The sequence below is a fragment of the Carica papaya genome, chromosome 7, assembly GCF_054855325.1.
Source record: "Carica papaya isolate Zhongbai chromosome 7, ASM5485532v1, whole genome shotgun sequence".
NCBI lineage: Eukaryota > Viridiplantae > Streptophyta > Magnoliopsida > Brassicales > Caricaceae > Carica > Carica papaya.
In genome coordinates, this window is record NC_142315.1 from 3,670,978 (window position 1) to 3,694,947 (window position 23,970).

Here is a 23,970-nt window from a genome sequence, read left to right on the forward strand (position 1 = left end):
AATTATGATTATTTTAATTTTATTCTAACTACTTTCATAAGAACTTTACTTTTCTTTTTTTTTACTTCTTAATTTCTTATTATTATTATTATTATTATTATTATTATTTTTGGTCATATCATCTTCTTCAAACACTTTCTTACGCGGAGGTTTATGGGGTATAAAACCCACACAGTCTTTCCATAATGAAATTTAAGGAAAATAAAATATTATAATATTGAGATTTAGAGCGGATACAATGTTTTCCTACTATGGAATTTTAAGTAGAATAAAACAGGAAACCTTTCAAATCTTCTGATTGACTCCGCTTTCCTTTTCCAGTTTACTTTCCTATTTGCTTGCTTACTTACGCCGCACCCGGCACAGAAAATCTTTTCCCCTCCGATGATCACGCACCATATCATGCCCGAAAGTCAAAAGTTAAAAGTCGTCCATGATATGACGAACATTCTCGACCGTCCGATCATTAACCAAAATCTTAAACTCCCATTTTTCCTTCTTCCCCGTGAATACTCCTCCTCACGTGCCGCTTGTCTTATCTTTTATTCCTCCATCAAGTATTAACGCCGTGATCACTGTACATGACGCAGTTTACGTCCAATGCTGCTTATCTTTTCATCTCAGATCATCACCGTCCATTTTGGGTCCCACTACGGAATCTAAATATCAACGACCCTGATGTGGACCTTCGCTCATTCATTTCCTTAATTAATCAACTGTCACCGCCGTCCGATTCCGCAGTCCATCAATACTGAAGGACCTCGCCCGTACTCGAACAAAACCTGCCCTCTCTGTCAACTTAAGAATGAAATTATTAAAAGATAATCAAGGCTGTTTACCTGCACTCGCGTCCTGTCACATTCACGCACAGGACTCTCTCTGTAAATTTTTCTCTCACTAAAAAAGTAGAGAGAGACAGGGAGCGAGGGAGCAGCAGAGTGTCTTTGGAACATGAAGACGCTTAGATTTTTTCTCTTATGGCTTCTCGTTTTCTCTTTGTTCCTTTTCTCTTCTTCGGCTCGACAAGGTTAGCCTTTTCTTTTACTACTCTAGCTGTGTTCTTGATGTAGAGATTGAACTGCTGGTTTTTACCCAGTGAATAGCGTTTTGAAGTCCATTCTATTTTGCATTTTGATTGATTCCGACGATGAGTTAGCTTGCGTATGGTTTAGTGGACTTTTGCCCTTAAATTTCTGTTGATGTAGCGGCGATGATTTGTTTCTATCTTTTGGTGACAGTGTTTAATCAATGCATGTTGCACATTGTGTTTGTGTTTCATTGATGGAATGAAAGCGAGAGAATTGGAAATGAAAATGGAAATTTTGTCTATTTTGTTTGGAGGGGATGAATTGAATGGTATACGTGGTTACTTTGGGTGCTTTTGGTTGTTGGGAAAATGTGGCAAATGCGAGAAAATAGAATTATTAATCTTATGTTCCATGTTAAACATAATCTCACCAGGAAAGAAAAGTGCATTTAGTATGGACCAGTGAGAGTTTTGATTTTATTCAATTTAAGTTCATCTTACTTCCTTATTATCACATTGATGGTCTATGTTGTGCTTGAAGCTTTTCTATAAATCTTTTGCTTTGTTAAAAATGTTCTCTTTTTTTCTCTTTAGAGACAAGGAAAGCCAGCATGATTGTTTTTAATTAGGGCATCACAGAGGACCTGGCATATTTCTTCTCAGTTCGGAAATATATATAGGAAAAATTTATGACTTGCTCACATGGTAATTTTGGTTATGCAAAAAAAAAAAAAAAAGAAAGAAAAGAAAGGGAGATAAAAGAGCATAATGGATTTAGGTCTTGCATTATTAGGAATGTGTTACCTGGATGCCAATGTTCTGAAAGAATGCTAAATATTGTAAAAATGCTGGAGGTTTGGAGACTTTACCTGCTCTAAATCTTATTTTCATACTGTTTAGATTGAACTTACACAACTTATTGTCTTAATACAGCACCATTTGCCATGCGCATAAGCTGTGGAGCTCGTCGAAACGTACGGACAGCACCTACCTATACCCTTTGGTATAAAGATTTTGCATATACAGGGGGAATTCCTGCAAATGCAACACGTCCAAGTTATATAACTCCTCCACTGTCAACTCTGCGTTACTTCCCCTTATCTGAGGGTCCTAATAATTGTTATAATGTAAATAGGGTGCCAAAGGGGCACTACACGGTGAGGATCTTCTTTGGACTTGTTAACCAACCTAACTTTGACAGTGAACCCTTATTCGACATATCTATTGAAGGCACTCAAGTTTACTCTCTTAAATCGGGTTGGACTGGGCAAGATAGCCAAGCATTTCTTGAAGTCCTTGTGTTTATTACAGATCGATCTGTTGCCATCTGCTTCCATAGTACTGGCCATGGAGATCCAGCTATTCTTTCAATTGAAATTCTTCAAGTTGATGATGGAGCATACTACTTTGGGCCAGAGTGGGGTGATCAGGTGATCCTTAGAACGGTTACAAGATTGACTTGTGGTACTGGGAAACCAAAGTTCGATGAAGATTATAGTGGGGATCATTGGGGTGGGGATAGATTTTGGCACCCCATTAGAACTTTTATTCAGAGTGCTGATCAAGTTAGGTCTACTGAAGCTACCATTAAAAAGGCCTCAATTGCACCAAACTTCTATCCAGAAGCTCTTTATCAGTCAGCAATTGTTAGTACTGACAGTCAGCTTGATATAACATACAGTATGGATGTGGATCCCAATAGAAATTATTCAGTATGGTTACATTTTGCAGAGATTGATGCTTCAGTCAGTGTTGTAGGGCACAGGGTATTTGACATCCTGATAAATGGTGATGTCACATTTCCAGGTGTGGATATTGTAAAAATGAGTGGAGATCGTTATACAGCACTTGTACTTAACACTACTATGGCTGTTAAGGGAAGGACTTTGACAATAACCCTGCGCCCTAAAGAAGGAAGTCATGCTATCATCAATGCTATTGAGGTCTTTGAGGTGATAACAGCTCAATTTACAACTTTTCCTGAAGAAGGTAGATTTGCTATTTTCCATAATCATATTTTTATTTGTCTCCCTTTCCCCTAGACTGTTGCTGGGATGAAGCTTACTTTGGTGTTTGCATTAATTTGTGGGCATGTGCATCCATGGTTATGCATAAGTGCGTGCCTGTTTGTGCGTTAAATAGGGAGAGAAATAGCTATCCCTGAGTATTTAAAATGGGAATATTTTTTTACTTTTTATTTTTGGAAGCCAAATGGGAACATCTATTGGCATCCTTCTTTTTTTTCTCTGAGCTCTTCATGAGTAGACCTCTGAATCAGAGAAAATGTTTTTGTCTTCCTAGTCATTAATTTGCTTGAAAAAACCTAGTTTAAAGGGAATCAACATCTTGATAGCTCATATAGGCAAGTAAATTTTCAGATAAGAATTAGAAGGATCAAGGTATATGGGGTGAGGTCTGGTGCAGGATGTTAAGTGACGTTTGTTTTAGTATTTTTCCTTTTCATGCGTAGTTTAAAATGGACAATATGTGCATTTTAGGCATCTTTACAGCTTTTTCCTACACTTGTGGTGATAACATAAGACATGCTTTTTTGGTGGTTCTAACTTGCAGTTATTACATTTTAGATCTTCTACCTTGCTCAGAGTTAAATGGTTGACTTGCATTCGTTACATTTGAGATCTTCTTTCTCAAAGTTAATGGGTTGACATGTATGTCTAAAACTTGGATATTTGGACAGTATTACTAATGATTTGTTTTTCCTTCTTTTATAGTTAGGGCTTTGCAGACTTTGAAGAGTGCATTGGGACTTCCTCTTAGGCTAGGTTGGAATGGTGATCCTTGTGTTCCTCAGCAGCATCCATGGAGTGGAGCAGATTGTCAGTTTGACAAAAATACCAGCAAGTGGTTCATTGACGGACTGTACTGTCTTTATCCTACACATTTTAATAATTATCTTTACAGTTTGAATGTCTGAAACTAGAGATGCCAAAAAAACCTGTGACCCGTCAAAACCGAACCGATCCACATATATACATTCTGGATTTTAACCGAAACCAGACTGATGCGGGTCAGTTCGGGGCGGGTTTTAGCTGGTGCCAAATTGGGGTGGGTCAGGTTCGGGTTTGAAGGTAAAAATCCCGTCTGAACCTGGCCCGCCTTTTTGTGTCTATAAATATTATATTTTTATTTAGATTTGTGAATATTTTATGATTTTAATATTTAAAAATCCAACTCACCTTCCCTTAATTTTACATATATAGCTTTGTGATATAAAATTAACCATTTGTCACGCCTGCTCCATTTTACATTCTATTCTTGTGCCTTCTGCTTAGAACTGCACAATCAGTGGTGAAAATCAGTTAATAAACAAATATTTCATTCTGCTTAGAGTCAGTTGATTGAGTTTTCTGAAGGATTTAACTATGGCCCCTGAATGGTCACAAATATCTTTTTCTTTTCTTTCTCTTTTCTCTCTAGTAAATGTATGTCTTTATATGGTTAAATATTTTTGAGTTGCTCCTATTTTAGCGTGTTCATATTTCTTTTTATTGTTTGTATATGGTCATTCTGGGAATTCCTACTTTGCCATGGCTAGAATTGAAATTTCTTAAGAATGTATGAGTAGCTAATTGACTCATGAATTTCATTCACAAATATGAGAGTCCACTGTTTTTCTTAATGGGACTTTAACAATTTCTTGATATGTGTAAGATCCATGGTCTCCTCCTGCACTGTTATAATGTTAGAGAATGAGAATATTTCCCATGTAGTCTATTATAGTAATAAGAATTTCAATGGTAGACTATTCCAATAGAATCAATTTGTAGTGTAGTCTATTTTCTAGTCGTAGTTTTACTTATGTCAGGAGTATTCCTATAAGTACAATGAACTATTTTTTCAACATATTAACAAGAGCAACAATGTAATGTTATCACCTGCTAGCTCCGTTTTTTCTTTATAAAAAATCAGAATTTTCTGTTCAATGCCCTAATTCCCCAAACCAGCTCTTAAAAAAAAAAAAAATGTCTCGTGTAAAACAAGTTCTAAACACTCAGCTTCAGCAATATCTCAGGCCAATGCTGACGGACACCACTGTCACCATAGAATTGGTGCTTCCCTGGGAAGTGCTGGGTCTTTGCCATCTCAATGAAAGATTGTTCCTGTAACAGGGTCTGCTCAAAAGCTTGATTCACAGTATGGGGTTTAAGCAGTCTAACCATTAGCTTAAGTTCTGGTTTAAGCCCGCTAATGAAACTTGAGGGTAGCATTATCAGTCATCGTTAGTGCATACAGATGTTCAAATCGCTCCTGATACTCTGGTAGAGTACCTGTTTCAATGAGTTTGTTAAATTCTTCAATAAAATTGTTCCTATTGGCTCTCCTAAACCTCCTACATAGTTCCACCACGCAAACATTCTGTTCCAGTTCTTCATTCTTAGCAAGCTACCCCTAATACGACACATCAACAATTTTGTCCAAGAACAGAGAAGCAATTTCCACTCTCTGCTCATCAGGTGTCCTATTCACAATAAAAGTGTTTAAGACATTGCCGTACCCAAGCTCTCGGGTTGATACGCTTGAACAGGGGAATCTTCACCTTCAGCAGTGAGGATTAATATTGATGCTTCTCAGGTGTCCAATACTTACGCCAGCTTCACACGTAATAGGTGTGGACAGTAACCCTCTATGAGAAGATAGAGCAGGTAACCGTGCACTTCCTGGATTATTCAAACCCATTCCTGTGTAGCATTTCTACAATATGATCTACCCGATGACCAATTTTGCTTCTACAGTTTGTATATCTCTGACATGAATTCCCTCAATCTTTGATCAACATCTTTGACGGATATGTCGAGCTGTTGGAACTTTTGCTGCTCCATAATTGCTGATTTGCCTTTTTTTGTGGGTCATCGAAACCACAAATAGTTGTGCATCCTCAGAATCTAATGGCTCGGACACCACTCTGTCAATAGTGTTGGTCATTTAGTTTTGATGTAGGTTTCCAGTGATGGATTTAGCAAGTAGAAGAAGAAGAAATTGAGAAGGGAGGGAGAGAAGTAGAGAAGAGGTAGAGAGAATTTAAGAGGGAAGAGAGAAAAGAGAGATTGAATGATTTGAATTTGAATTTTTGGAATAATGTGAAATGTGTTAACAACCTCCTATTTATAATCAAGTATGAACTAACTAAAAGGATGACTACCCGAATAGCAAAATCATTATTATTCACCCGTTTACAACCAATATCGAGTAGGACCAATTGCAACCAACTCACTCTCTTATCCTACACCTTGAGTAAACCTCTAAGAGCTTGTTGTTGCTGACAGCTTGCCAGGCAACTAGGGTTTTGTTTGGTTTGAGAAGCTTGTGGATGTTGAAGGAGACAGTGGCTTGTATCCAGTAGTGGACTAGTGAATGAACTCCCTGCCAGAGAAGGGCTTCTGGGTTTGGCTGTGACTTGCCTATATCATCTGCTACTTTGAGAAAGACTGACACTGAGGCTATCAATGTGATCCATGACTCTAACCTCGAAACATAGAAAGAAACAAGAATTTAAAGATGAGAAAATTAGTGTAGTTGAGGGTCTTGCTAGTAGCTACAGAGTTCTTTATGTTGTAGGCACTAAAGGAAGGGTGAATTATTTTGGAAGCCATGGTGGAGAGACAGAGTTAGAGAAGAGGGAGAAAGAAGACACTCTGGAAAAAGTCACCAAAGGAAAAAGAATTACTAGGATGGCTATATACCATGTATACTTTATGGGAAATCCCCTCTGTGATCTTGTATTCATTTCATAAGCATATATTTACAACCTTTATGGGGACACTCGGAAAAGGAAAAATGCATTTCAAATAACACAAAGTGTATCCGGTCAGATTACAGGAAACACCAAAATCTCCAGTAATCCTTTCATTAGACTAGCTTGATTTTGGTGGCTTTTGCAAAGAAATTAATGTCATCAACAAACGATAATTACAATATGAATACCCTCATTCTTGAAAGGTAAAGGCAGCCACTTCCTATATCAAACTTCTCTAACAATAAGATTGGCCAGCTCCTCCATGCAAAAAACAAATAGGGAAAGTGAGATGGCATTGCGTTGTCTAGTCTTCTGGTAGCTTTGAATTTAGAGCAGGGCACTTCTCTCCGTTCCAGTATACTTTTTTTAAAAGAAAACGTATAGTATTAAAGGCACCAAAAAGATACGACCTGTATACAAGAACTTTATGAGTCTATCAACAAGTCAATCAAATTCCTATAGCCTTCCAAGAGTATAGACGATGACCATTAATATTTTAGGGTATGCAACCAAGTATCCTTGATTCTATCAAAAGAAAATTCTGTCCTCAAACACTTTTCCGTTCCTTTCTTTCAAAATAACCGGTAAAGTAGCCAAATTCTATGTCCTTAAAGGCTCACTTTTCTGTGGTACATCAACCTGTACTGAAGTAATGCAAAATATAATCAGCTTGGTGAAGCTCAACTTAAAGTCATAATCACCTCTGGCAAAAAAAGGGACCAACTAATTTTGTTGTATGCCTTCTCCCATCAAGCTTAAGACTATCCACAGTACCTGTCCCACGTATGGAGCTTGCTTGGGTTCATATGTAATCTGGAAAACTAAGAAGCATTGCCACTAGGACCTGATAAACATAAAGGGAACGAAGTACAAGCATATTTGTCTGTGAGTGATACTCTCAGGCTTCTCCTGCATCAGAATATAGGAAATCAAAGTTATATTGAGACTCTTAGAGAAGGCCCCCATCCCAAAACATCAGAAACAAGCCCGAACAAAGAGCTACTTACAGTTACAGCCTCCCAGTTAGCCTGGAGGATCCCTGCTTGAATCCCTTCTACCCATAGGTGACTTAAAATAATCCATCCTCATCACAGTAATCTTCACCTCTTCAAAAGTGAGCAATTGATTCATTAACCATTTTTATGTCATCTACAGTTTAGGTCCTTCCACCATAGGAAGTGGACAGGTACTAGTACCCTTGCTGTTAACAAAGAAACAAAATACTCTTTGATATGAGAATATTGTCTATATAGTATATTTTTATTGCAATTAACCAAAGAAACAAAATACTTTTAGATATGACTATATTTCTTATACAGTATATTAGAGAATAACAGGGAATTTTTGCGTAGTCTCTTTCTATATTGTAAGTTTCCTATATAGTTTAGTTTTTTTTCCTAGTTCTTTTTACTCTTGTCAGTGGTATCTCCATAAATACCACATACTATTCTTAACATAAAAACGAGAGTGGTATTTCATATATTCATCTAACAGTGCTAAATATACGTATATTGACATCTTATTTTACGTGTATTGACATCTTATGTTATATGTATTATTAGTCATCTTACCCCCAGTTGCTTTTCAATTTCCATTTGAACAGTGCTCTTGACAACCAAGGCCTGAAGGGTTTCTTGCCTGGTGACATATCCAAACTAAGTCATCTGCGGAGCATGTACGTTATAAATTTAAACTTCTTTTTCCTGCAGCAACAGCTTTGTCAGATGTATTAAAAATAACATCTGAACAAATGGTTTTTGTTATTTGCTTACTGTTCTTGTTGGTTCTTATTTAATTCCACAATCATAAAGCACTTTTACTGCACGGAAATTCTAGGTTTAATGTCTACTTGACATGTAGCCATTTGTTTTACCCTTCTAAATCTCCACTATGTTATTATTGCACATTTCAGAAACTTGAGTGGCAACAGTATTCATGGGGCTATTCCACCCTTACTTGGAACAATAACTAGCTTAGAGGAGCTGTAAGTACAACTATTTGATTGTCTCTCTTTGGAAACTACTAATTGTTTGTTATTTCCTATAGTAATCTCTATAAATAATGTTATTTCCTATAGTAACCATATGAGTTGGCACTTTGAAGACAACAATAATAATATATTATTACCTACTTATTATTGCAATTGTTAAATTTAAGGGTGAAACTGGATTACCAATTATTTCTGCTTAAGTGGAATATGCGTGACCAATGGGTTTCTGCTCAAGTGGAATATAGGTATAACGTAACCTGTGTTTCAATGGTCGATAACAAATGACAAAAGATTCTGTCACAAAGGCATACTGATTTTATTATGTTTCTTGATGCAATATTTTGCCTCTCCTGATTCTCTTTCAGATTTTGGATCAAAATTTGGTTTGTTAGATATGATGCCTTTGGGTTGAAATTTCTAGATGTCTTGATGTCTCTACAATTCAATTAAGAGCCCTGACATTAGTTAAAAAGAATGCTGATTGCTTATAAGCAACTTCAAGCATCTAGGTGATCGTTTTGAAATAAATAACTATCGGATGAAAATGCTGATCTAAAACAAAGTAGCTGTATTTGGTTAAAAGAGAAATGTATTGTTAGGATCCTAAACACCTAAAACAATTCCATGTGACAAGGTGTATCAAAGAAGGAAGAACGAATTTGTTCTTCAGAAATAATTGGTTCTAGTTTTGGGTGTTCAGATGGTTTAAATGTGCGCAGTATGTACGGAAATAAATTACGTCAAGAGTAATATAGTTGTTAAAGTTGATTAAGTCTATAGAAGTCTATGAAATTAAGATTAGGCAGTTCTAGCAGTTACTCTATTCTGCTAAGAATATAAATTTTTCCTCTATTAGGCACTTGTAACAGTTATTATGTTCTGCCAAGAACAGAAACTGTTCCTGTCATCTCTATTGTATAAATTCCTATTTCTAATTTGTCAGTGGTATGAAAGGTAGTTGTTAGTGTCGAGTCTTTGTTACTCAGTAGTTTGCACGGTTCTCTCTTAACGAGTCCTAATTTATATTTAAAATGTCTAAATACAAGAAAACTCAAAAACATCTGAAATTTCTACAAATTCTGTATAAACCAACCTAGAACTGGATCTACTAGCAGGGAACATACCATGTTAGCAGTCAAATAGTTAAATGAACTGTTCAAAGAAGCACAATTTAAGCCAATGTGCAAAAATCAATTGAGAGGTGCCTGTATAAACAGCTTTGTCGAGATACCAAAAGGGGAGAACTGATTGGGGGTACATATAAAACAGTATGTAAGCTATCCAGACCACCCTGCAAGTTGATGTGGAAAAGAAGACATGCCATCTAATGCGGAAATCCGATGTTTAGATAATGAAAAGCATCTAATTTATTTGTTTCAGTCCACAATTTATCTTGTCTTATTTTTCTATTTTAATATGTCTATACATATATTTGATTTGCAGGGATCTTTCCGATAATTTATTTGATGGATCAATCCCTGAAAGCCTAGGGCAGTTAACAGCATTGCATATACTGTAAGGTCTTAAAGCAGTTGATTGATACCAATCAAATCCAAATAGAAAGACTAATTTTAAGCTGTCATGCTGCAGGAACCTAAATAGCAACTCTCTATCTGGAAGAGTCCCAGCCGCACTTGGAGGAAGACTTTTACATAGAGCGAGCTTCAAGTATGTTTCGCATTAATCTTGATCTAAGACTGTTGCAGGTCTTGTGAAATTTGCCACAAAATTCAACAAACGGATTCTTCTCCAAAAAGATATATTTAGAAGTTAGTGCACATGGGGTAACTTTTTCTTTTCAATTAAATTTCTGCAGCTTCACTGATAATAAAGGCCTATGTGGTATTCCTGGACTACGAGCATGTGGGCCACATCTTTCTGCAGGTGCAAAGATTGGCATTGCATTAGGTGCTTGTGTGGTATTCCTACTTCTTATTCTATGCTTAGTGTGTTGGTGGAAAAGACGGCAAAATATTCTTCGAGCGCAGCAGATTGCAGGTGATTACAGTATGCATGATAATCTCATTTATCCACTCAATAGTTGATCATTTCATAAACAATTTATTCCCGGGAGTAAGAACAGTTAAAATATCTCAGCACAACACTGGTAATTGACAACTATCTGACTTCCTCCTACTCTGTTGCTTGGGTCCCGAGGAAAAGAAAATTGATTCATAATTTTTAGTAAAGATTCATGTAGATACAGGCATGTGTGGTAGGTTTATGTTTGTGTTTGACACAAACTTATCTGGACTTTGTGCCGGTACAGCAAGAGGAGCACCCTATGCAAAAGCAAGGACCCACTTATCTCATGATATTCAGATGGCAAGGCATCACAATCATGGACATGCACGAACTGCAGCTGAGAATGGACCTAGCTTGTTATCATGATTGGCAAACATCACTTGAAATTGCATATATTCAAACCCTGCACCTGTTGCGTACCTGAGACTGATCTCTATCCCATGTTTTAACTTGGCTTGGCTGCTTTCTCTGAACTTGTGGTACTATCTAATGCTCTTGCCTTCCTTCAGAGTGGTGTTCCATCAAGGGCTTAAAGCTTAAAGAATCACTCACAAAATGTCAGACCCTAGTGTTCCATCAAGGGCTTAAAGCTTAAAAGAATCACTTATAAAAGGTCAGACACTTTGCCTTGGTTGCATAAACAGTGTAGAGAGAACATTTGTAAAATATTTTGGAATATGTTGTAACACACGTAGGAATTTGATCATCTTCCTGGTTTTATCTTTTATTTACCCTATGGAGTTAGAAGGATTAAGCTGTAATCTACTCAGACCCTACCTCCATAAAGGTCACATACATAGATCGGTTTACATGGATAGGAATGCTTTTAAGATTGTAGGCTTCGTATGGTGTATTATTTTTTTTCCTAATGGCAATCTTATTTCACCGTGCCTCCTATTAACAATTTATGCAAAGTAATTCTGTAGAGTGCATCATTTCTTCTCAGCAAACCAGATTGAACTAGTCGAATTAGCCTTCATATTCAGTTTCTTAATACAACCAATGTTTCTCCTAAAGATGGGTCTTTGATATATTTATTGTTATTTGTGATTTGTTAAGGTCCAATTCTAAATTGGAGGACAGACAGCGGTCCCTTGCCAAGAATCAAAGTTTTTCTTCTTGTAGGCATCTAATTCTTGTATGATTTTCGAATGAAAACATCTAGTTAGGAAAGAAAAGACTGTAAGTGAATATTTTGCTGTGTTGACTATTGGCTTGAGTTAGTTAAGAAATTATTTTCCTTTCACTCTTTCAGAAAGTTATATAAGATACTAGAATAAAAACAGGAGTAACAAAACAACGCGAGCCATCACAGATCTAGTCACCTTCAAAAGATTTTATTCTCTCTCGGCATATTGTTTCTGCAGTGGCTTTGCCAGAAATAATTAGTTGTCTGGTTGTTCCTTTTTCTTTACACGCTTTTATATAGTTTGGGTTGGCCTTCATGCTCTTTGGTTTCTTAATAATTTAATCTATTTCTCTTCTTGAATAGTTTCATATTTTTAGAACACAGTAAATCTTTTAATAAGAGGATCCGATATCGAATGTCACCATTAGTGCTACCTAAAGAGTGGGTGTAGAAGGCCAAACAATTTGTGCATATATTACCTTCCATGTGTATGTGAGAGAAGATATGAACTTACTAACTTGGAGATCACAGCTCTCTAACTTAGACCTGTGTGCAATGCTTTCTTCATTTTTCAGTGTCCGGAACTTAACTAGAATATAGATTCTCCATGTGAATGTGCTATTTTCAGCTAAAAAAGCCATGTTTCTCGAAAGCGGATGTGGTGGTTGCAGGATGCAGCTCTCTTGTTCAAGAATGTCGTGCAACCAGTTATCATTCGGTAACTAGTTCCAAGATTGCTCGTGAATGTTCAGTTCCTACTACTTATTTGTCTCTAATGAAGCACTTGGCAGCGGAGGGATCATTGGGTCGTCGTAGATCAACTCGTCTGTGTTAATAAGCTTGCGCCCACCCTGTTGGTGAGTGGTATCATTATGAGGGACAATGTTGCTATGAAATTCCAAAGCCAAGGGAGTAATGTTGATGCTTTTAAAGAGGTTTTGTTATTCATTTCCCTTCTTTCACATGAGCCAAAATGGTAGTCAGAAAAATAACTCTTCAACTTGTGACACCATGAATCCTGACTTCTATGAGTAAATACCACCTCATTCAGCCATTAAAAGAAACAGAGAAGAAAATATTAGTTGTTTACTAATGCATTAAAATTTTTAGAACACCAAAATTAAGAAAATTAGAGTAATTTTTTAACATTTAGTTGAATATAAAATTAAAAAAAAAAAAAATCTTACTGAAAATAAAGTTGAGAAGCAACAGAACGAATTCTCATTATATTATTCCTAATTATAATAATTTGGTAATCAAATAAACAAATAATAAAAACACAAAAACCTCCATCGTCTAATAATAAATCAATCAAATCCAATTCTATTTAAAAATAATTTCCATTTATAAATAAAAAGGGAAAAATACCCCAAAATTACAAAATTATAAATAAATAGAAAATAATAATAATTCACGTGACCAACTCGTGTCAGTCATAAAAATCATCACCCTTGATTTCACGTTCAGTTTTTGAATTTTGGCATATTTACATAATTATTTAATTAAAAAATTTATTTAAATAACGGCTGTGCCAATATTATTCTAATTTTAATTTTAATACTCTCAACTCTTTCATGATTCCTATAAATAAATAAATAAAAATCTGAACTCGTTCAGGAAACCGAGTCAAACACGCCATATCTAATTTAACTCACTTACTTTCCTAAAATAAAAAATAATAAAATAAAAAGGAAAACTCAGAAACCGGTTCTGTCTCCTGCAACTCAGACACCTCCTACGCTACCCTCCACGTGGGGTCTCTGCAAAAACCCTACCATCCACTCATCATCCGACACGTTACCCCCTTCCTCTCCTCGTCTTTCACATTTTACCATAACTCCATTATTACCCTCCCCACCAACAACTTTATTTAATTTTTTATTATTCTATTTTTCTCTATCTGCCGTTATTTATATACTTTATACAAATATGAAAATAGTAATATATATATACACATATGGTGAGCAGCGCCGTACGAGAGATGGGATAGGGCTTACGTCATCCACGATGCTTAATTTCATTGTCGTCACATGACCCCCCTCCAATCTCCACTCTCTGCTCTCACGTCTAATCAGGCGGCGGCTCTCTCTTCCTTTTTCCTTTTTCTTTTTTGTTTTAATATAAAAAAATAAAAACTTTTTCTGTGGGCCCCACTCTGTTCAGTACTTCCCTCACGTGTTCGTCTCCGGATAAATGATCACAACCGTCGGATTTCAGTTTAACCACGTTACGTAATCAAGATTTAAATCCGACGGTCAAGATCAGCTTTTCTCCCGTTTGTGTAAAAACGAGAAGTGTATGTCGTGCCGTCCAGCCGAGGATTACGGGTGACTCGGTGGGTCCCCCTTCCTTTTATACAGCCTCCTTCTTCCCCCCCTCCCAGGCCTCTCTCTGGTTTTTTCTCTTTAAGCTTTCTCACCCGCACTCTCTCTCTCTCTCTGCAACTTTTGGTCAATGGCGTCGTCAAGAGAAGGCCACTACAGGGGAGTAAGAAAAAGGCCGTGGGGAAGATACGCCGCCGAGATACGTGACCCATGGAAGAAAACCAGAGTCTGGTTGGGTACATTCGACACACCGGAAGAAGCTGCACTCGCCTACGACGGAGCCGCCAGGTCTCTCCGTGGAGCTAAGGCTAAAACCAACTTCCCACCTCCCGTCAACGGTCTCTCTCTCGATCTCAACCTCCCATCTGATCATCACCAACGTTGGGGTCCACCTTCTGCCTCTCATCACCACCTCCACCACCACCGTCTAGCTCTCGGCGACTTTCTACAAACTGGAGTTCTCAACTCCTGCGGCTCCGATACGTCGTCGTCTAAAGGAACCAACGTCTCTGTGCAGCTGCAGGAGGGTACTAGTTCTTCTGCGGCGTCGTATTTGGGGGTCGTTAGACGTGGGTTGCCTATAGATTTGAACGAACCACCTCCGTTGTGGCTGTAGGCTGTAACCCCCCGGTTGAAGTCATTTTACGGCGTCGTCGTTTTTTCACTTGGCAAGTACTAATCTCCGTTTAATTTCTTTAATTATTATTTCCCGTTTTGGTTAAATATTTGTTAATGATCATCGGCTAGCTTCTGGTTTTTTTCCCCTCATGTTCTGATAGAGAAGTAAAAATATCGAATCATTTCCAAAAAAAAAAAAAAAGACATAAACCATCTTCGTGTGGATATGTAATGCTGCCCTTTTTCTTATTTAATTCTGTAACTCTTTGTCGTATCTATATATATATATATATGTATGTATATGAGGTGTATGGGTGTTTTAGTAGTTAAAAAATAGTTACGGTGATAATGGGTGATTAGTTATTGTTTATCCACCGTTGATTTCCTTGACCAACTGGTACTGTTGTATTCATCCCAGCAAATGAATTATATATATATATCCAGTGCATTATTAAATATTATTTAAAAATAAATTAAATAATTAAAATTTAAAGAAGGGTATATTGCTGGATGGGGGAGCAAGCGTGTGCATGTTAGTGTTCCATTTTTAGCTTCCTGCTACTACAACAAAACATTCAATGAATTCTATACCCACTCACTCGCCCCTACTACGCGTGAGCATGACGATACCACCCTACTTAAAATGACTATAATGCCCTTTCTCGCATTAAGAATTGTGTATATGCATTATTATTATTATTTTTTTAAAAGGAAAGAGGTAATAAATATATTTAATCAGAATTGATGACGAGAAAACTAAAAATAAGAAGGAATTTTGAGCCGCAAATATATCACTACAACGAGCGATAGTAGATGGATTAAGTCTTTGATGATCGACTTAAGACTCACAATTGGGAAGAGTAGCCTGATCAATGAGGGGTGGAATAGTGATTTCAAAATTCTCTAAAAAAAATAAAAATGCATGCAATAACTTATAAAAATTGATCGCAATAAATGGATTAGTTTTTGTCGTAATACAATTGTGAACCTTTTCTAAAAGATTTAAAAATATTATACAACCGAATTCATAAAATGATGCTTTTAAAATGGTGGGTTGAGATTCTCACACGCGGGTGAGTGATGTCTCCATTAAGACGGGTTAGTCTGGTCTGACTAGGTGGTGGCGTTGCCTCAATGGTCTCTCTTTTTTCTTTCGACTTTTTACCTCATAAAGTACATATTTCATACATCTTTTTTAGATCTTTCTTAAATTTTTTTCTAATGTTATTGTATCTTATTTTGTAAGAATTTTTGAGGACGTCTATGGTGTTTTAATAGTGATTTTTCTACTTTTTTTTTTTGTAAACCTAGTCTTTGCTCCTGTCGTGGTTACTTATTCTTATCCTAATTGACTACATCCAAACAAGAAGTCTTAGATCTATTATGTGTTCAACTTCCAAATCTCTCTTTAACTTTTTATTTCGTTAGCCAACTTCATACAAAAAGATCATTAACAATTAGACCTCTTACATATGATGAAAAATCTATAGAAGTCAGTGGGAGGAATAGAAGCTTAAGTGTGGTATCGTGACTATTTAAAAATTTGGTATTTTATTTGAAAACAATGGAGGGGGAAAAAATACTAAAGCAAAATTAAATACTTTTATACTGAAATCTATGGTGTATTTATTATTCATTTATGAAGTGTATGACTATAAAAGTTATATGGTGTTGTGCAAAGAAAATGAGTTATTATTCCTGTCGATCAAGTTATTGTAGGGGGTAAGACCATGTTTTTCTTAGTGAGAATATCTTTTGATGTATGACATGTGTCATAGTTTGATAGGTTCCTCCTCTGCATAGGATTATCAAACTCAATGCTGATTCATCTATTAGTAAGGATGGTTTGCAAAACTAAGGATCAAAGACCATGGCTCGGATGAAGAACTCTTATTTACAGGCATGTAACAAAGATTGACACTTGATTTGATTGAGTTTGCCAAAGTACAAAAACTCTATTATGGAATAGAATTAACAAGAGTTATAAATTTTAATTATATTATTTTGGAAGGAGATTGTGAGATAATATATAAGAACATATTTATTATCTTAATTCCCAATTCAAAATTTGATTTATTTATAGAGAATATTGATTGATTAAACGATTTTTTTTATGTCATTTAATTTATTTTAAATTCTTAAATATTGATACCTCTCGAGTCAATTATAAACTTATTGGGTTAGTGATGGTATGTGAAGGTTGGAGTAAAAGAATAACTTTTCCAAAGATGAGATAAAATATTACTATCAAGTTCAATAGAAGCTTACGAAGTTTTAATTCTTATTTTTAATTTAAAATTAACTCATCTTTAATTATCACCAAGTTGTCACAATGGTAAAACATGAAATCAAAAATATCATGGCTAAATGGAAGTCTCAATGGATTTCGATAAGAACTTTCTTTATTAAAGTTTAATTTTTTTGATTGATAACTAAAAATAATTATCACGTAATTTTTTTTTTCTGTTCGTTCAATCGAATTTTATAAAAGTATTGTAATTAAGTTATTAGTACTAGTTAAGAAAATTTTAGATGCACCCAATGTATATTATACTTTAAAGAACTATTCATTTATACGATTTTCGTATCTTTTGAGAGTACGTTTATTTTTCGATTTCTGAACTTATTTAATATTTTATTTTATTTTTTTTTTTTATGTAGTGAAAATTTTAAAAGAAAAAAAAAATTCAAAGATAAATAAGATATCATAGTCTTGTGGATGTAATGGGTAACGAAAACCCAAGACCCACATTGTCATGTCATCCTACAAAACCCTTAAAGCTCTTGCCCTAATTTTTCTACATTTCATTTAATTGGAAAAAATAATAATTAAAAAAAAAAAAAAGACAAGAAAAAGGAGTCAACTTACTACTATTTGGCATTGAGGCCACAAAAGAAGTTCCTAAGTTGACTTCAATGATCAAATTATTAATTTTATTAACAAATTTTCCTTAATAAAATGTAATTATCTTTTAATTAATTGGGTAAGCTGTATTTTACATTCTTAAATCTATAGATTTCACTTTTTGTAAAATAAAAAAAAAAGAAGACGTTACGTGGGGGTCTACAATCCTGAAGAGACATAATTTAACTATGTCGGGGGTCCTTTATTGACATTTGCTAATTATGATTAATTTTTTTCCAATATTTTCTTAATTACTTAATTAATCTTCTTAAATAAATGTATATGAGTAAATGCCGGAAGCCTTTCTGGTCAACCTTTCCTTTTCGGGCTTTATTGTCAAAGGGAATTCCGTTTTGATACCAGCAAGCACTAATTATTTAGTTTATTTGTTAATTACTTTTTAATTAAATGTTAATATTTATATTTTGCTTACCCCCCGAAAGTTGTAATCAGAATAAAATGTAAGGGTATAAAGGTAATTTAGTCGGAGAAATAATACTCTGCTACGCAGATCCATGGAACAATTTTAAAAATAATTTAAATAAATATAAAAATAAATGGGGGGAAAAAAAAAAAAAAAAAAAAAAAAAAAAAAAAGAAAAAGCCACTTAACACGCAAGCTCGGCCTCACCTAACCCTATCGTCAGCAACTCAGAACTCAGCAGCCCTGCACCTGCACCTGCTCCCCTGCTAGCCAGCCGTCATCTCACAGATTTGACCCCGTGGTCCCCACAGTCCCCACTGTCTAATAAAATTTAAATTAAAACGATCTGAATAGAACACGTGTTACGGGCTCGATGCGGGACCCACTTAGATGCACGTGGCAGCCAAAGAGAAGAGAGAAACAGATGTGGACCCCACACATTCGCCAACCTTCACGAGCGAATCTGTCGGCAGCAGAGGCGTCAAGGCGGTCTAACATTTTTTCACCACGCGACAAACAAATAATTTATTTTTTTTTTAAATTCCAAGAAATTTTAAATGTTTGTATTGTCGTCGTACGGAAACTCCGTGACCCTGTCGGTGACTGCGGCGGCGGACCGACGTCGTTTTTCTAATCACTTTATTTTCTTTTTTTATTTTTTAATCCCAACGCGGGCTCGTTTTGTTCCCGGTTAACTTACACTCACGACCGTTTTCTTTTTGGCCAATGATGAGTAAACGGCGCCGTAAGATGCTTTCTCTCTGTTTCTTATCTCTCCTACAATTTCTTATGTCCACATGACATGTGTCCCTCATCATTATTATGACTAGTCATGCCCATCATCGTCATCAATGCAATTACTAATTCTAATTATTTATTTTGAAAGTAATAAATTTTATTTACCATTAATTTAAACTTTATAATTATTTGAGTCATAATTTTAAAATTAATAAATTAGTACAATGGAATTGTTGGTTTAAAAGCATATGAAATTCATTCGAGAGTATCCAAAAGGAGCATTAAAAACAATGATCGGACGATCTATTATGCCGTGAAGAAGTTGAGGAAGTCTTTGTACCTTTTCTCTGGTGGATTATAATAAATTCCTTCATCATCACGACGTCGTTTCGTGTTCGTTGCCTGATTAAACTCCTCCACATCTCGCTCGTAAACCAGTCTAACTCCACACCTGTAAATCTGCAACCCAGTTTCTTGTTTGACAAACGAGAAATCGAACTTCTTCAACACATCTTCTTCCCATTCTCCGAGATAATAATCATGGTGACTGAAATACAGTAACCAAACATGTTCTGACTCCACTCTCCCTGTATCTTCCTCCCTGAAATGAATCTGAGGACCTGGAAATATTGAAGTATTGTCTGTGTTCAACTGACACATGATCCAATGCATTTTCCCAGATTCATTTCTACTTTCATAATTCACTTTGAACACACAGCACAGTGCAAACCCCAGCCATTCTCTGTTTTTTCCCACACCCGGATCCACCTCTAAGCTCAAGCTACCTCCCTCGTACTGTTTCCCAAACCATTCTGGAATTTCACTTCCAGGGAAGACGATGCTAAATGTAGGCCTCGAATATGATATACCCTGCAACATGGAGAAAGAAAGTTTCTTTAACGGATTGAGCTGAATAAAGTTTCTTTAACGGAGAAAGAAAGAAATTTACGTACCTGGACATATTTTTTCAGCAATGTAAATAACATGCTGTTGTTGCTTTGGTGCTCAACCAAGCTCAAACAGTTTATGCATTCGATTGTTAGGTCTTCGGAGTTGCAGAGAGTCGATGGTTCTGGTAATTTTTCGAGGGAAGTACAGGCTGTAGTCGAAACATTTTGGATCTTTAATGGAAGTTGAGGGAGTGATTTAAGGCTCTTGCAATTCTGTAGGCCTAGATATTCAAGTTGGAGGAGTTTACTTATACTGCAAGGCAATGAAACAAACTTGTTTTTGCTCAAGTCTAATTCTATCAATGAGGGTAAAGAACCAAGGTCTTTGGGTATTGATCCTTCTCCAAGATTACAGTCACTTAAATCCAATCTTGTTAAAGAACGCAAACTCGATAATGAATCAGGCAAAACCAGATTGCAGATTGGAAGAGACTCAAAATCAATCAACCCTCTTTGCACCCGTTTGAGAAGAGAGAGCCAGTGCCAGGATTTGCATGGCAATCCTCTGCATCCACGGAAAGATAAGAATTTCAGATTGTCGAGCAGAAAAATGGAGGATGGAGGATTGATAATGGCGGTTCCGCTTATGTCAAGCTCTTCTAGACATTCAACTTGGCCGAGATTCTCAGGAACAGTTTCAAGTTTACAGCACCCAGACAGGTCCAGAGTTTTCAGACACTTCAATCCATGAATGGTGCTTGGAAGACTGACAAGGTTTCTGCAATTTTTCATGCTCAAAACAACTAAGTTGCTTAGATTCTCCATAGATAATGGAAGGTTTTCTACACCAGTTTCATCTAAAAACAGTTCTAGTAGGCTCTTCATGTTTTCTGATATCTCTGGGAATTTCTTCAGTCTTGAGCAGCCAGAAAGAATCATTACCTTAAGAGATTCCATTTCTATTCTCTCTGGTAAACTTTTAAGGTTTCTGCAATCTTGTAAATTCAAAAGGGTAAGCTTTTTGAGGAACCCAACTGACGGATGAATCTCTCTGAGTCTTGTACAGCTTTCCAGAATCAAAGTCTCCAGATCTGGTGTTCCTGACAAGTCTGGGATCTTAATCAACTCACTTGAGTAGCTCAGATCAATAGATGCCAACTTTTCCAAGTACTGATCTCCCCCCAGAAAAAGAAAAAAGAAGATGTTAATTTTTTCGAACACGAAAACCGATCAAAAGAGAGAAAGAAGGATTATACTGACCTTGATGCCATGCCATAGTTGTTCAATTCGGCTGTAACTCATTTTGAGTTCAACAATTCCATGAGCTTGGAAAGTTGAGGGCAGAGATTTAAGAGGGTATCCCTCCCATTCGAGATACCTTAATTCATCAGAAAGGTATTCGATCTCATCAAAAATCTGAATATTCGAGATTTTGAGCAGCCTTAGCTTCCTGAGTTTGGAGAAGACTTTACCACTCAGACATGTCTGTTTCTTAAGCAGCCTTTGCTTGCTGGTATTTAACAAAGTCTTGCCACTCAAATCTTGTTCTTCGTCGTTGTTTCCGTCATTGAGGACTATTCCTTCCACTCTGTCAGTTCCCTGCAAATCATACACAATAAACCTTCAAATGATGAATTGCATTGAATTAAACTAAAAACTTTTAAAAGGTTTAGGTAGAATTCTATACCGTATCATTCATAAGAACATGGTAGATGTCTTGTTCGTCCCATATTCTGCTTCGCTTCCCCGGTTCATCAATCGATTCTTTCTTAACAATTCTCTGTCCCATTTCTTGCAACAGATCATGCATACACAACCTATTATCACTCGAAATAGTAACGAGCGATTTATCAATTAAAACTCTTAATCCAATTACAGGAGACATATCACAACTCTCAAGAATTTTTATAAACTGATCTTTCTCCTTTCCTTTGAAAAAACAAGCAATGTCCAAGAAAACATTCTTTTCCATTTCTCTTAACCCATCAAAACTTATTCGAAGTCGATCCAATATATCCTTTTCGGGCTCATTTTTCAATCTTTTGACAGCGCTTCTCCACTCCTCAACACTTTTACCAGCCAGAAAAGATCCTAACACCACGAGAGATAATGGAAGTCCATCTGCATATTTCAGAAATTTCTTGGATTGCTCCGCGTAATCCTCAGGCGGGTGAATTGATCTAAACGCTTTTAAACTAAAGAGTTGAAGAGCTTCTTCGGAATTTAGTCCCTCAACCTTATAAACCTCAGTAACTCCATGTCTAATCATCAAACTTTCATCTCTACTTGTTATTATAATCCTGCTTCCTGGACCAAACCAAGATGTTCTCCCAGCTAATTTCTCTAATTGATCCAATTGACTCACATCATCAATTATCAAAACAACCTTTTTATCGCAAAGTCTACTTCTGATCATATCGATTCCATGATAAACATCCCAGATTGATATCTCGTTGCCTGCCATCGATTGACATAGAAGCTTTTTCTGTACCATAACTAAACCTTCTTTTTCAGACATTTCTCTAACATCAACAAGAAAAATTCCCACTTGGAATTCTCTGTAAATCCAATTATAAACAACTCTTGCTATCGTTGTTTTCCCGATCCCTCCCATTCCAGAGATTCCTATCATTCGAACATCATCTGATCCTAGATTTAGTCGTGAACTTAATTTATCTAGATGTGAATCCATTCCGACTAGACCTTCCAGACCACTGAATCTCACTGGCCTCACTCTTCTTGATATCTCTTTTGTGATGCTCTCAATAAATTCTGATTCTAGCCTGCAACAAAATATATAATTACAGCTTGAAGAATATCGAAATCAAACTCATCAGAAGCTGTAAATTTATAGCTTAGAAAGTCAGATTAATTATGATCTTAGATTATTTATTTGGATTGATATTTATAAAACATGTTAGGATCTTGATTATTCATTTATATTACTTTCTTATTCCTACCTGATATATATATCACAATATTGATTAAATATGAATTATATTACTGGTACACAATCAAAATCAAGACGCTGATGACAGTCAATTTTAGTTATAAAACATTAATTATGCCAATTTGTTTGAGCTATATAAATAATAATTTTTTTAGTTTGATTTGGACATATGCATATACATACAAATAATAATCATAATAATTAATATTATTAACTTAAAACAACATTAAACTACTCGATAAAAATTAATCATTAATAAATTTACCTATTCTGGGAATGCCAACCAGAGAGGTTAGCAGCTTCGGTCATGGCGGCTCTCCATCTTCTAACCTTGTTCAAGTCACCTGCAAAATCTTTTTCATGCTTCCAAAAAGCTTTCTCAAAACTCCCTGTTTGTTTCCTAACATGGCTTGGATCAACGTCGTAGAAAATGGGAATCACCAATTGCCCTCTCTTCTTCTTGCACTCCATGATCTTCGCCAGTTCATCCAAACACCACCTTGACATTCCATAGTTTCTCGAGAAAATTACCAGAGCAACTCTCGACTCCTCGATCGCTTTTATAAGCTCTGTCGCAATGGGTTTCCCGACCTCCAGCCTTAAGTCATCTCGGAAGGTCACCATCCCTTCTCTCTTCAGCGCACTGTATAAATGGTCTGTGAAGTTTTTACGTGTGTCTTCCCCACTGAAACTCAGAAACACATCGTATTTCCATTTAAATGCGCCCGAGGAAGAAGAGTCAGAAGAAGGGAAGCTCATCATTTGGGTGTTCTTGGAGGAATCTAGAGCTGAAAGTTTTTTTTTTTTTTTTTTTAATAGCAAGCCTGGAGATAATCGAAGTTGGGAGAGGAGGAGCTTTTCACATATATATATATATATATATATATATGTGTGTGTATGCAGGAGATTGAGGAAGTGCGAGTGTTAATACATCTATATATATATACATGTATAAATTCAATGGTCAATATTTATTTTATTTTATTTTCCTTAAACACAATTTAGTCGTGGGGTGCAATTTTTGACACTTTCTATCTTTTCTTTCTACTTTCTAATTTGTAAAATGGTTTGATATTATTTTTAAATTCAAATAGAACCTTCTTAATAAAAATAATAATATATTTGATTCATTTGAGTGAGACTTATATACTTATGTAAAATTACAAAGTGACTAATCAATATTCCACATTATATA

The 23,970-nt window shown here is 35.9% G+C and overlaps 3 protein-coding genes across 4 annotated transcripts; 2 read left to right on the plus strand and 1 right to left on the minus strand.

The window, feature by feature from the left end:
• Positions 1-818: 818 nt before the first annotated feature.
• On the plus strand, positions 819-11,701 carry RLP4 (receptor like protein 4). Of its 2 annotated transcripts, XM_088208074.1 has the most exons (10): positions 819-1,027; positions 1,961-3,016; positions 3,760-3,907; positions 8,386-8,457; positions 8,695-8,766; positions 10,216-10,287; positions 10,363-10,440; positions 10,589-10,770; positions 11,042-11,208; positions 11,307-11,701. In XM_088208074.1, the coding sequence occupies exons 1-9, from the start codon at positions 952-954 to the stop codon at positions 11,161-11,163; spliced, it is 1,878 nt and encodes a 625-aa protein (XP_088064200.1). In that variant the 5' UTR covers positions 819-951; the 3' UTR covers positions 11,164-11,208; positions 11,307-11,701. The 2 variants fall into 2 exon arrangements, with proteins under 2 accessions (XP_088064200.1, XP_088064199.1); XM_088208073.1 differs by having other exon boundaries at positions 11,042-11,701.
• Positions 11,702-14,284: 2,583 nt separating this feature from the next.
• Positions 14,285-15,168, plus strand: ERF12 (ERF domain protein 12). Its single transcript, XM_022046585.2, has one exon. It carries the CDS (start codon positions 14,381-14,383, stop codon positions 14,864-14,866), a length of 486 nt encoding a protein of 161 aa, XP_021902277.1. The 5' UTR covers positions 14,285-14,380; the 3' UTR covers positions 14,867-15,168.
• A 3,163-nt stretch (positions 15,169-18,331) lies between these two features.
• LOC110817922 (TMV resistance protein N-like) lies at positions 18,332-23,678 on the minus strand. Its single transcript, XM_022046643.2, has 5 exons — positions 23,041-23,678; positions 21,513-22,608; positions 21,086-21,424; positions 19,889-20,995; positions 18,332-19,805 (listed from the first exon to the last, which is right to left on the minus strand). Exons 1-5 carry the CDS (start codon positions 23,535-23,537, stop codon positions 19,242-19,244), a joined length of 3,603 nt encoding a protein of 1,200 aa, XP_021902335.1. The 5' UTR covers positions 23,538-23,678; the 3' UTR covers positions 18,332-19,241.
• Positions 23,679-23,970: the final 292 nt, after the last annotated feature.